Below are 13,052 nucleotides of genomic sequence, written 5' to 3'. Positions count from 1 at the left end.
TGAGTCTCGAAGCCCTATGTCTTGACTCTGGAGGAAAGCCATGGTCCTACAGTGTCTGACAGAGCAGACCTTCAGAGTTTGGGGAAGTTCCACTTCCTCCCAGGCCCCAGAGGCCCCAGAGCTCTGGCTGGGCCCCTGCTGGAATCCGGGACAGACACAGAAATGTCTCAGGGAGATGGGAACAGAGGTGGCGGGGGAGAGGACACTGCATCTGGCAGCCCAGGTAGAAAGGAAGACACAGATAAACATCCACAGAGGGTCAAACCCACTCGGCTTCAGGCCTGACTCACCCTTTCCACTCCCTGATCCTGTCTTGAGAAGAGACCAAACCACTGGGGTGACCAACTCATCCCAGTTTGCCTGGGACTTTCCTAGTTTCAGCAACGCAAGTCCTGTGACCCGGTTAGCCTCGGTGAACCGGGTTGGCTAATCAGCCTCTGTAAATCAAAGTCACAACAAATGCCCACAGGGGTCCTGTATGCAAGGGCTCGGGTATTCCTGTGAGCAGGTGTCCTCCAAAACTCATTGGCTAAGTTCCCGCAATCTGATGCAGCAGGTCAACAGCTTCACTACCTGCAGGTTCATATTTCCTCCGTGTTCACCAGGATTTTCCATCACTCACAATCAGATCCAGCAAGGACAGCTTATTAACTGTGGCTATGGCCAGTGATTGGTAGCAAGCTGCTTTGGGGTTTTCCACCCAAAACAACCCCATGCTCCGAGCAGTGGTCCCCATCTCTGGGGACACATTAGAATCCCCTGGAGGACTGGACTTCAGTGTTGTTCAGACCTCCAAGGTTGGGGCTTCCCTGGTGGCTCAGTGGTTAAGAATCCGCCTGCCAATGCAGGGGACACGGATTTGAGTCCTGGTCTGGGAAGATCCCACATGCTGCAGAGCAACTAAACCTGTGAGCCACAACTACTGAGCCTGCGTGCCACAACTACTGAAGTCCGCACGCCTAGAGCCCATGCTCCACAACAAGAGAAGCCACCACAATGAGAAGCAGGTGCACCGCAATGAAGAGTAGCCCCCGCTCACCTCAACTAGAGGAAGCCAACGCTCAGCAACAAAGACCCAGCACAGCCAAAAATAAATAAATAAATAAATAAAATTAAAAAAAAAAAAAAAGCTCTAAGGTTATTCTGATGCATAGCCAGGGTGAAAGACCCACATTACTAAGACCTAGAACACTGGGCACTTAATTTCCCCTCTGTAGGGAACCCTCTTTCACTGTTGGTGGGAATGTAAATTGATACAGCCACTATGGGGAACAGTATGGAGGTTCCTTAAAAAACTAAAAATAGAACTACCATATGACCCAGCAATCACACTACTGGGCATGTACCCTGAGAAAACCATAATTCAAAAAGAGTCATGTACCACAGTATTCACTGCAGCTCTATTTACAATAGCCAGGTCATGGAAGCAACCTAAGTATCCATCGACAGATGAATGGATAAAGAAGATGCGGCACATAGATGCAATGGAATATTACTCAGCCATAAAAGGAAATGAAATTGAGTTATTTGTAGTGAGGTGGATGGACCTAGAGTCTGTTATACAGAGTGAAGTAAGTCAGAAAGAGAAAAACAAATACCTTATGCTAATGCACATATATGGAATCTAAAAAAAAAAAATGGTTCTGAAGGACCTAGGGGCAGGACAGGAATAAAGACGCAGACATAGAGAATGGACTTGAGGACACGGGGAGGGGGAAGGGGAAGCTGGGGTGAAGTAAGAGAGTGGCATGGACATATATACACTACCAAATGTAAAGTAGATAGCTAGTGGGAAGCAGCCGCATAGCACAGGGAGATCAGCTCGGTGCTTTGTGACCACCTAGAGGGGTGGGATAGGGAGGGTGGGAGGGAGGGAGATGCAAGAGGGAGGAGATATGGGGATATATGTATACATATAGCTGATTCACTTTGTTATAAAGCAGAAACTAACACACCATTGTAAAGCAATTATACTCCAATAAAGATGTTAAAAAAAAATTTTCCCCTTTGTCCCAAACAGTTTTTTTCAGGACAGTCTTGGCTCTGCGAGGCTTGGCTCTTCAGCTCAACTTTCTGCAGCTGTGGAACGGGCCTCCACTCAGGCATAAGTCCTGGTTTGAGCAATATTTTTTAAACCAAAAAGAACATCCGCTGGGGCTTCCCTGGTGGTGCAGTTGTTGAGAGTCTGCCTGCCGATGCAGGGGACACGGGTTCGTGCCCCGGTCCGGGAAGATCCCACATGCCGTGGAGCGGCTGGGCCCGTGAGCCATGGCCGCTGAGCCTGTGCGTCCGGAGCCTGTGCTCCGCAGCAGGAGAGGCCACAGCAGTGAGAGGCCCGCGTAACGCAAAAAAAAAAAAAAGAACATCCGCCCTATATAACATTTTCTAGATTATCAAAGCATTTGGCACTGTCCTTTCTGATCAATGCAGATATTTTATCTCCAGGTACCTGTCATTTAAAGATGAAAATCCTGAACTCCAGGTTTCATGGGCAATGACCAGGAGGATCTATTGATTGTCCAGTTGGAACATTCTTATTCTTTGGGTACTGTGAATCTGATGACCAACCGTGTTTCCTTCCTTACATTGGCTGCTAGGAAGCTCAGAGTGGCTCACTTTTGCAACTGCTTACATACTTTGTGTGTTAACTTTACTTCTGGTTTCATCTTACTCCCTAAGCTTACTTTTCCTTTGACCCAGTGTCCTTAGCTATTTATTCTGTCCTATTGGATGGAATGTACACTCAAGCCACCACAAATCCTTTCCAAAGAAGGAGACTAATATATTGATATAAACAAAGTGCAAATGGTAACTGCTATGATTTGGAAGAAGCACAAATCCTTTCCAAAGAAGGAGACTAATATATTGATAAAAACAAAGTGCAAATGGTAACTGCTATGATTAGGAAGAAGCAGAGCACAAAAAGTACTGCAGACTCTACAAGGCATATCATGCTGACTCTCGTGATGCAAGTCTTCCAATCTCGGATGCATGCTTCTGCCCCACCGCCACCTCCACCTCATGGAGAAAGAAGTATTAATGCTCAAACTCCCAACCCAGGGAATTCCCCGTGGCCTTCTCTCTGAAACTGTCTCCTGGCCTCTCCACACAGTCCCAGCTGAGGAGCTGACAAATGCCTTCAACAGCACACTTATCCTTCCCAATCAAGGGCACAATTATCTTGATTGGTTCATAAGCTCAACTCTGTGCTCTGTAGGGGTGATGTCACTGCTGGGTCGGAGTGCTACCAGAGTCAGTTATTCTAATGAATTCATTTACAGAGTTGCTGCAGGGCCTTTTGAAATCAATATGCAAATGTCACTTAAAACCTGCAGCAATGTTTTGAGCCAAGAGCGTGGGCCTTTTTATCGGGAATGCAGGGTCGTCTTAAACACCTGAAGTAAAGCTCTTTGTGGCTGAAGACTTGGTTCTCTGTGGGGTTATATTTGTAGAGGCCAGGAAGTTGGTTATTCCAAGAATGCTTTTGCTCAGAAGGCAGGGAGCCTGGGTAGGATATTTAAGGTTTCTTCATTTTCCTCCAGCTGCGTGACTATTGGGAGATTCTGTATAAATGGCTCAGGCACAATCTGCATTTGATAAGGCATGTTCAGTTTCCATCATAGTGCTGAAAAATCTCTGGAGAACATTTAATCCAGCCCTTTCCTTCCGTGAATATACAGGGACTTGTCCAAGTTCACACAGAGAATAAGTTGCAGAATTGGGACTGGGATCCAACGTCCATCACACCTGTGACCACCCCAGAATCAGGTGCATTACCTTCAGTTCTAAGGTTTAGGGATAAATTAGGTGTTTGAGATTGAAATATACACATTTTTATATATAAAACAGATAATCAACAAGGACCTACTGTATAGCACAGGGAACTATATTCAATATCTTATAATAACCTATAATGGAAAAGAATATATATATATTTATATATATGTATAACTGAACCATTATGCTGTACATCTGAAACTAGTACAACTTTGTAAATCAACTATATTTCAATAAAATTAAAAAATAATAAAGTATTAAAAAAATTCAGTTCTAACTTCTTAAGACAAACTTCATAGACTTCCTCCAAGCCCTACCTCCAATCTACTCAATATTCAAGGTACATTCACGAAGACGTCCATCCTCCAAGCATTGCAGAGTTGCCTGGGGCATCTATGCCCCCAACCATCTGCATGAGCAGCCTTCTGAACACATAACTGAACACGAGTCCGGATGGAAAGTCCCATAGACCACGAGAGTTCTGTCAGGAATCCAGCCCTGCCTTCCCTCTACAGCCAGCAAAGGCCTACATTTCTATCTACCCCACTCTTGCTTCTTAGCAAACCACTTTTGTCAAGAGCCATCTCCAGCTTTGTATACACTCTCTTTCTCAGGGATCATATCATGTTTGCAAAGAGATTGCACAAGGTTTTCAAAGGGCTCCTTTAGAGACAGTCCCACCCTTGCCAATTGGGACACAGCACAAGGCACTTCCAAGGGGTAAAGCCCAGCCATCTTGGGAACTGTTGACCTCATGGCCTTCCTCCACCCACATGTCCTACCACATGCCACCCTCCCCTGTCAGGTCTTGCACAGTGTTTGGGGAGAGTTGGGTGCTAAAGTGACAGCACCTGGATCACATCAGCTCTTTAAATGTCAGGCTAAATGTATTTCCTAGTATTTCCCTGAGGGCTAAGATTGGACTACTCGTAAATTCATCTCCTCTCTATCTGCATGGATTTTACACTGTAAACATTCACAGATCAGCCATTTCCAATGCCTTCCCATCTCAGATGGCATATAAAAATGGAAGAGCTCAGGCTCGGCCAAGCTGCCAAGAAATCACGAGCTGTAGGCATGTGACCCATTGCATTGTTTGGGTGTTCAAGATGATAGTAACGCTGGCTGGAGTTTATTTCACATAGCCACTCTGTTGTCTCTGGCTCTGGTCCAGCCTACAGAAGGGAGGCAGAAGCTTTGAAAAATGATAATAAACAATGAGGTCACAGACCAGAACATCCCAGCCCCACTGGACCCAGCCAAACCAAAACAGTCTTAGTGGCAACAGAAGCCCTGTGGGTCACTGTGAGTCAGGGAATCATGGCTGGTAGTACCAACCAGACTGGGACTCACAAATTGGGGGATCCACTTAAGAGTCATGGCTTAGAATTGAATCTCAACACCAGTCTCAGACTGCCTTCTATCCTAGGTTCTAATCTCTAGCACCTCAAGCAGTGCCCAGCACACAGCAGGTGGTCAATAACCACAACTGCCTTCCCGGTTGGGCTGTGATTCCAGAACCCAACACAGCACCTGGCGTATAATAGGTATTCAATAAATGTTGGTTGACTGATTTCATTCAGAGAAAATTTACTGGATGGACAGACGCATGGAAGGAAGGAAGAAAAGAAGGAAGAAGAAAGGAAGGGAGGGAGAGGGGGAGGGAGGGAAGGAGGAAGGAAGGGTGTTATTAAATCTCTGCCTAAAACTAACAAGTCAAAAAGTGGGACTCAGTTCCTCACAAGGCAATCCCTTCAGCTATTGGACATTTACACTAAATGTTATAAAGTCCTCCCGTCGACAGAGCCCAAATCTGCCATGTTGTAACTCGCTCTTGGCAGTTATAGTTTTTTCATCTATGTCCTCCTGGATCTTTCTAGAGCATCCTTCCTAAAAGGAATCAGACCTTCCCTTCTGCATTCTCTTTCTGTTAGCATTGGAAAACTAGCAAGAAACCACATAAGGTTTTAGCTGCAGAATCACAAGAAGGGAGGATCTTGAGAAATCAAGTCTTTGTCTCCTCTTAGAATTTGTCTGTTCTGGTTCCCCAGGCAGCTGTGGAATGATTTCTTTGGAAAGACCTAGGTCTGCCAAGCTTGTTCCTGACACCAAGAGCAAACTTCCCTATACCAAGATAGTGGCCACAGAGCACTGAGGCCCATGGACATTTTGATGACTTCATAATGTATCAATTAGCTAGACTGACCTACATTTCCCAGAATGCTCATTTTTACACATTTTCAGTGGGGTTGGTTATATTGTTTTCCCCAGTTCAGATATTTGAATGGATTCTCCGGACTCCACAGAGTATACTTATGTTAAGACTTTTATTTAAAGGCAAAAGATCCCGTGGAGGGAGAGAAAGAGAATGCAGGGGAACAGTGTACTTACTGAGAGACAAAATTTGTGCATCGGGGCCCAACATTTGTCCACACAGACCACACTGAATCTCTGGATTGAACAGCCAAGATCTGTGTGAGGAAACTTGCCTTTAGGAGAACTCACTGAAAAGAGTCAGGTGGCTTTTTTTTTCTTTGACAGGAAAGTAGGATTTATCGGTGGGCGTGAGTAAGGAGGGGACACAGCCAACCAAGCGGCTCTTTAAGTCATCCAGCCAGGCTTCTCAAACTGGGGAGGCCATTGCAAACCGCCGGTAAAGAAGATAATCCTGCGGCTTGCCGGGAGAGTTTCAGACCTCAGACAGCATACCACACATCCCATTGCCTTTATCTTGGTCATACGTCAAAAGTCAGACATTCAGGCACCCCCAGAAGTGAAGACAGAGCTGTTCTAGTATCTCCACAGTGGGGCACAAGAGTGATTCTTGGGAAATCTGGAAGGGCAGAAGGGAAGCAACAGACATTATGTAGCTCATACTACAAAATGTTGCTAATCTGCTGACTCACCTCATTGGCGGGAAGCGGTAGAACTTCCCCTGAATCCTCCTTCAGCTCTTCTGCTCCTGTGTCTGGGCCAGCGGTCTGTGTTCAGCTCCACACCAAAGGACCCTGGCTTCTGCAGAATACCCATACCACTTACATAGAGGCAGCAAGGATTGACACGGGTTTTAGTCCATCAGTGTGGGCTTCCATCTCACACTGGGGTTCCAGCTTGGTCTTGATTTCCCCCACTTTGTATCTATCTTTCCTTCGTAGCTGCCTGTCTTGTGGACTTCAAGCTTCCAGCATCAGACGTGAAGACAATAGCTTTGCAGAGACCGCTTGCCAGCTCCCACGATTATGTGAGATCATATCTCTGTAACAAGTCATATATCTCCCATTTATGTCTCTTGGTGGATCTGTTTCCCTGGCTGGCTCCTGACCCCTGGCTGACAGGTGCTCTGCCATTCCCTAGGAGCACAGCCATTGGCTTCTCCCTCCCTCTGTGTTGCAGAAAATGCCAGATGGTGGCCAATTCCCTGGGCCCTGCTTCCCCACACACTACCACTCGACTTGCAAGCTCCCCTGACAATCTCTAGTCTGTGTGCAGGTGGAAGGCTGGGCAGGCAGCCCTGTTCTTAGTGATGGAGTGGGCTGACCGGCTGTGCAGATGAGCAGATGCCAGACGAATAGCCCAGGATGCTCAGCTAATTTCTCACGGGAGGAAAAATGCCAAAACAGTGACAAGAAATTGCTGGAGAACTCCTGTAGCCACGAGGAATGGTGGTCCTTGGACTTCTAATAAACCTCGAAGCAGGAGAGTGAGGTGAGCTCACCGGACAGACACAGGGACGCCTGGATGTCAGGGCAGACTTCTAGGCATCTCTTGGCACTCCCAGAAGGCTTAGCGTGCACAGGAGATGACGATCCATTTTCTCCAGCCTCATACCCAACAGGTGGGGTTTCGCACACCTTCTATCAGAGAGATTGCAGATTGGTGGTCCGTGGGCTGAAGTTGGCCTGCCGCCATGTTTTGTTTGGCCTTCACGGTGTATTTAAAAGTTTTTAAACTCACTGCCAGCTTTTACAAATTTAGGATTTCACATTTTTAAATATCTGAATTTCCCACTTTTCTTGAAAAACCAGAAGATTTGGCAAGTCTCGGCCTATTTTCCTGCATGGCAAAAATTGGCCATAGCTGAGGAACAGCTGTTCTTGTTAGACGGGGAGAGAAACTCTCGGGTCCTGCAGCCCCCCACAGCCTACTGTTCTTGCTTATATGACCTGCCTGGCTTCTGGAGGCATCTGAGTTTACAAGCCCTGGCCATGCCATCTGCAGCAGATGGTTGGATCCTCTCCCCCTGTAGTAGAAACGCAGGCTGGACTTCAGTCACCAGCGTCTGTACCTCTTTGTCTGAGGACTTCCTTTGGCATTCAGTGCCTCTGTCTGCTCCCCAGCAGGCCCTGAGTGCCCCTCCCCAGCAGACCTCAGCTGATGGGGGGTTGGTGCATAAATACCCCACCCCCCTCTCCCTTGGTTGTGATCACCCTGAGGCATGCTCTACTGTGGCTCCCAAACAACCCCAATGATATTAAGCTCTAGGTTCCCACAGTAATAGCTGCCCTGATGACATGCTCTTCAAAGGCTGCCTTCCCTTCCCTATCTCTCTTCCCCTCTCCCCTCCATGAATAAACTACTTGTTCAGTTTTTTTGTACAGTAACAAGACTTCGTAGGAGTGGTGTTCTACAAAGTTGCTATGAATACTGAATTAGCAAATACAGAACCACTGCTCCCTGGTCTTCTGGTCAACCAATCAATACATAACCTTGTTTTATATGTTTATGTTCAAAGACCCCTTAATATTTATATATATATATATATATATATATATATTGTGGATTCATTAACATCGAACTCACGGCCAACAGCACTAGAACTTACGCAGGAATGAAGCTCATCTAACACATGCATTTTCCCCGTAAGGCTCATCACAGACTTCTACGCTTACGACCCTAGACAGCACTTCAGCACTAGGCTTGGGGGCCATTTTAAACAGCAAAATCACCAACACAAAGCACAAAAAATGTGTAAACATCGCACTAGATAGAACAGGATACTTGTTTATAATACGAGAGCTGGAACAAGGTCAGAGTGTCACCTGTGTGACCTCAGCTGGGAATGTGCACATCACAGAAGTCAACATTTTTGCCACTCCGCACTCATCCACAAATGATTGTGAAAGTGACACAAGTATTAATTTCGAGGTTACAAATAAATTGTAGCAAGTAGGCAAATTCACAAAACCAGAACGCATCAGGATCAACTATACCCCAGAGCCCGCTACTAGGGGACTCCAGATGAAGACAACATCACAGAAGTGCTTTCCTCCTCAAGTAATTCAGAGGCAACTAAAAGCCCTGGAAGAAATATAAAACAATAGTTTCAGGAATTGTCGTTAGGTAACAGGGAGAGCGATCCCTGAGAGAGGGGAAACAAATGAGGTGAGACCTGTGAGTGTGTTGCCTGGAGACCGTTTCCAGGCTACAGTGCAGGAAGGGGATCCCAGGTGGAGCGGGGTGTGGCCCTGACTTGAGGAGATAGAACTGGGAGACTGGGGAGGCCAAGGGGGTTAGAGCATGCAAAGCAGAGGCCTGGGGAGCAGAGAGCTACACACAGAGAGCTCTGGACATTTGCAAGGATCCCAAGTCTTCACAGGAGTTCTGAGTGGGAAAACAACTCAAGGCCAGAGAAAGAACCAGCTAAAGGAGCAGAGGGAAGACTCCTCAGAGTCAGTGCTCCCACAGGCGAGACTGGAAACTCGTAATTCATGGGACGTCAGGCCGAGCACTCAGAAGGTCTTGCTTCGGTGAGTGGGGAAAAATTGGCCCTTAGCTAAAGACTGCTCAAAGATCAAACCATTTGACCTTCCAGAAAAAAAGCTCAACAATATGTATAGAAATACGAACATATCCAATATCCAACAAGATAAAATTCACAGCACCTGGCATCAAATTTAAAATGGCTAGGCATGCGAAGAGCCAGTGAAAGATGACCCATAATGAGGAGCAAAATGAATAGAAACAGATCAAGAAGTGACACGGATGAGTATCTTACTCATCGAGTATTGAGAAGAGCCATGGAGACACGGAGAAAGTAGAGGGGAAGCAGACAGACAATGCCACATGTGGATGGATGGGTTCTGATGGGAAGAGGTGGGTTGGGGAGTTCTCCCTGAATAGGCGATCTTGGAGTTGACATCAAAGTGGGGAAGTGAGCCATGTGGCTGGACTTCTGGGGAAAGAGCCATCAAGCAGAAGAAAGGCCAGGTAAAGGCCCTGAGGTGGGATGAGGCTGGCACGCTGGAGGCCAGTGTTACCGGAGAGGGTGGAGGAGGGCGCTCTGCCCAAGGGTGGAGACTGTGCACCCTTAGATCTCCGAAAGCTTCCTGGAATCAAAACTCTCCATCCTATCATCCTCGTTAACCCCCAGATGTCCTTACATTCTAAACCACATCTCCCAGAAAGCCTGCCTCTTAAACCTGGAAGTCATACAATTCCCACCCCCAGGACATCCTGATGTGGGATTTGGAAAATACAGTCCAATCTGTCAATTCCTATGAGCCGTCCATTGGGCACCGCGCTGGGCTGTCGAGAACAATCGTTTAGGACCCACTCTTTCACCTCTGACTCTGAGTGGCTTCAGGGAAAACAAATGTGAACACACACACACACACACACAGGCTGGAAGCAGCAACTGAATCCAAAGGAAAAACATTTTTTTCCCATGAGATGTTTATGCTCACAATTTAAGATCAATCAAATCAGAAACAATGAGCAATTAATTCATCCAGGAACCCTGCAATGACAGCCCTCCCCACCCCACTCCTGGTTCCTCTTCAGACATCAGGATGGTGGCATCTCATGGTGGCAGCTACCCACCCTCCATCAATCCAGTCCACCTGACGCCCGAGGCCTCTGAGCTCGCTGGCTCCCCTCCTCTCTCCTGTCTCCACCACTCCCTCCAGGATCTTCAGGCACCATCTATGTGCTGCTGGCGTCTGGCTGTTTATCTTCAGGCCAGACCTGTCCTCTGACCTCCAGCTATCATATATCCCCATGCATCCATATAACCAGCTGCCCACCCTTCCCCTCCCCTTGGCTGTTGAAACGCCATCTCCAACTATGCGTGTCCCCAATGGAACCACTGCTTTCACTGCCCTCTCCATGCTCCCAGCCTTCCCCATCTCCCTTGACGGCAACTTGATTCTTCCAACCGCTCAGACCAAAAACTTGTAATCATCCTTGACTCATCTTTCTCTCACACTGGATGTTAATTCACCAACAAATCGTATAGGTTCTTCCTTAAAATAAGTCCAGAAGCCGAGCACTGCCCCACCTCCAGTGATGCCCTTATCATGTCTCACCGCAGTAACACCTCAGTTGGTCTCCCTGCTTCTGCCCTGTTCTCCCCAACTGTCTAACCTCAGCATAGCAGCCAGAGTGGACCAGTTAACTTCCGAGTTGACTGTGTCTGTCTTCTGCTTACAACCCTCCAAGGGCTCTCATCTTACTCGGAGGAAAAGCCAAAATCCCGACCTTAGCCCCCCAAGGTCCTAAGTAATCCCCCCTCTTACCTCTCTCATTCCATTCCCACCCTGCCCACTCTGTTCCAGCCACACGGGCCCTCTGCGGGTCCTCAAAAGGCCAGGCATGCTCTTGGTCTCAAGACCTTTGTACTTGCTGTGCTCTCTGCCCCAAATGCTCAGCCCACTGAGCTGCCCAGGCCTCCTCGTTCACAAATGCTTCTGAGAGCCCTTCCCTCGCTCAGTGTCAATTGTCAACCCCAGCCCCTGTTCCCCAGCCCCTTTCCCTGCTTTATTTTTCTCCTTAGCCCTTATCACTGTCCCTCCCACTGTATATTTTATTTTTTTATTATTATTTTTAAAAATATTTATTTGGTCGCACCAGGTCCTAGCTGTGGCAGGCAGGATCCTTAGTGTGGTTTTTAGGCTCCTTAGTTGAGGCATGGATGTGGGATCTAGTTCCCTGACCAGGGATCGAACCCAGGCCCCCTGCATTGAGAGTGTGGCGTCTTAACCATTGCGCCACCAGGGAAGTGCCTCCCACTGTATATCTTAATTATCTGTCTGTCTGTTTGTCTTTCCCACTAGAATGTAAGTTCCACGAGGCGCACATTTTGCTGTTTTATTCGTTGCTATACCCCCAGTCTCTGGGATAGTTTTGGCACATAGTGGGTGCTCATCGATATTCATTGGTTGAATGAAGGACATTTACAACTGAAGGAGCATGCCCCTCTTCTGACTCCCCCCGCCCCAGCCTGCTCAGAGGCCAGTGCAGAGCAGGCATTCAGGTGCTGTTGTGGGCAGGAGGGGCTTGTGACAAAAGCATCTCCCCCAGCTCCACTCCTTTACAGAAGGTTGAGGACGGTGGTCCTCAGACCTGTGGGAGGCTGAGTGTGCAAATAGCCAGCGAACTCCCTACATTTCCATCCCAGGTACAGCCTTCCAGAAATTAGGAGGGAATCCTCTTTCCCGCCCCTTTGGGTGGGGAAAGAAGCCTTCCTGTGAAGGAGATTCAAATCAGAACTCCTAGGATGTTCCTGTTGGGTTTGGTCCTAGCGGTGACGGCGTTTGTTTTCCCCGGAGTCGTGTTCCTCCGGTTGCACAAAGCCTGGGAACAGTGAGGGCATTAGGACCATGAGCGAGGCGCACGCCTGCGGCGTCTGGCAGAGCTTCTCGGGCCGGCTGAGCGGGGAGCTATGTGTGAAAGGAAATTAGCCTGCTGCCGGCTTCACGTCTGTTGAGCCGACACGACTTGCAGGGTCCAAAAGAGGACGGCTGTCAGCTTTGCCAGACTGAGGACCCACCGGCTACCCCCAGACATCTCATAGCAACCTGACAATTCGTGCAAGGTGGGGGGTGGGGGGGGAAGCGAAACACGTGGGACTAGACCCCTGAGCAGAAAGGAATCATTATTTTTCCCAAAGAGGAAAAGGGCATCAAAGGGTGGGGGTGGAGGGAGGCTCAGACAGTTCAGTCTGAAGTCCCTGTGAACGGGCTTTTGGAAGGCAATTAAAGACGTCCGCTCAGAGAGGACCTGGGCTGGGACTTGGGTCCGTGGCTTTCTGACTGTAAGTGGAAGCCGGTCTTACACACGCTGCTGGCAAATGTCAGCGGGGGAAAAAAGGAGCAGGTTAAGTGACCGGCAGAAAAAACTTCCAGGTGGACCCAGGAAGCCAGGTTCTGCTGCCAGCTTGGAGGAACCCGGAGCAGGAGGAAACAGTGAATTTGAACATGACCTGTTGCGTTTGGCAAGTTGCAGCCACATGCTGGTAAGGAAGCGATGCAGGCGTGGACCTTGCAGGCTGCAATTCC

The 13,052-nt window shown here is 48.0% G+C and overlaps 1 protein-coding gene across 1 annotated transcript in view; it reads left to right on the top strand.

Moving 5' to 3' along the window:
* Nucleotides 1-13,003: 13,003 nt before the first annotated feature.
* The window catches only part of GALNT15 (polypeptide N-acetylgalactosaminyltransferase 15), a 37,839-nt gene continuing 37,790 nt past the window's right edge, over nucleotides 13,004-13,052 (top strand). The window contains exon 1 of the mRNA XM_007470625.1: nucleotides 13,004-13,052. This exon is cut by the window's right edge and continues 1 nt beyond it. Coding sequence (XP_007470687.1) covers nucleotides 13,004-13,052 — 49 coding nt within the window.

Source organism: Lipotes vexillifer, unplaced genomic scaffold, assembly GCF_000442215.2.
Source record: "Lipotes vexillifer unplaced genomic scaffold, Lipotes_vexillifer_v1.1 scaffold418, whole genome shotgun sequence".
Lineage (NCBI taxonomy): Eukaryota > Metazoa > Chordata > Mammalia > Artiodactyla > Lipotidae > Lipotes > Lipotes vexillifer.
Note: the sequence above shows the minus strand (reverse complement) of the source record. Positions and strands in the feature narration are given on the sequence as shown.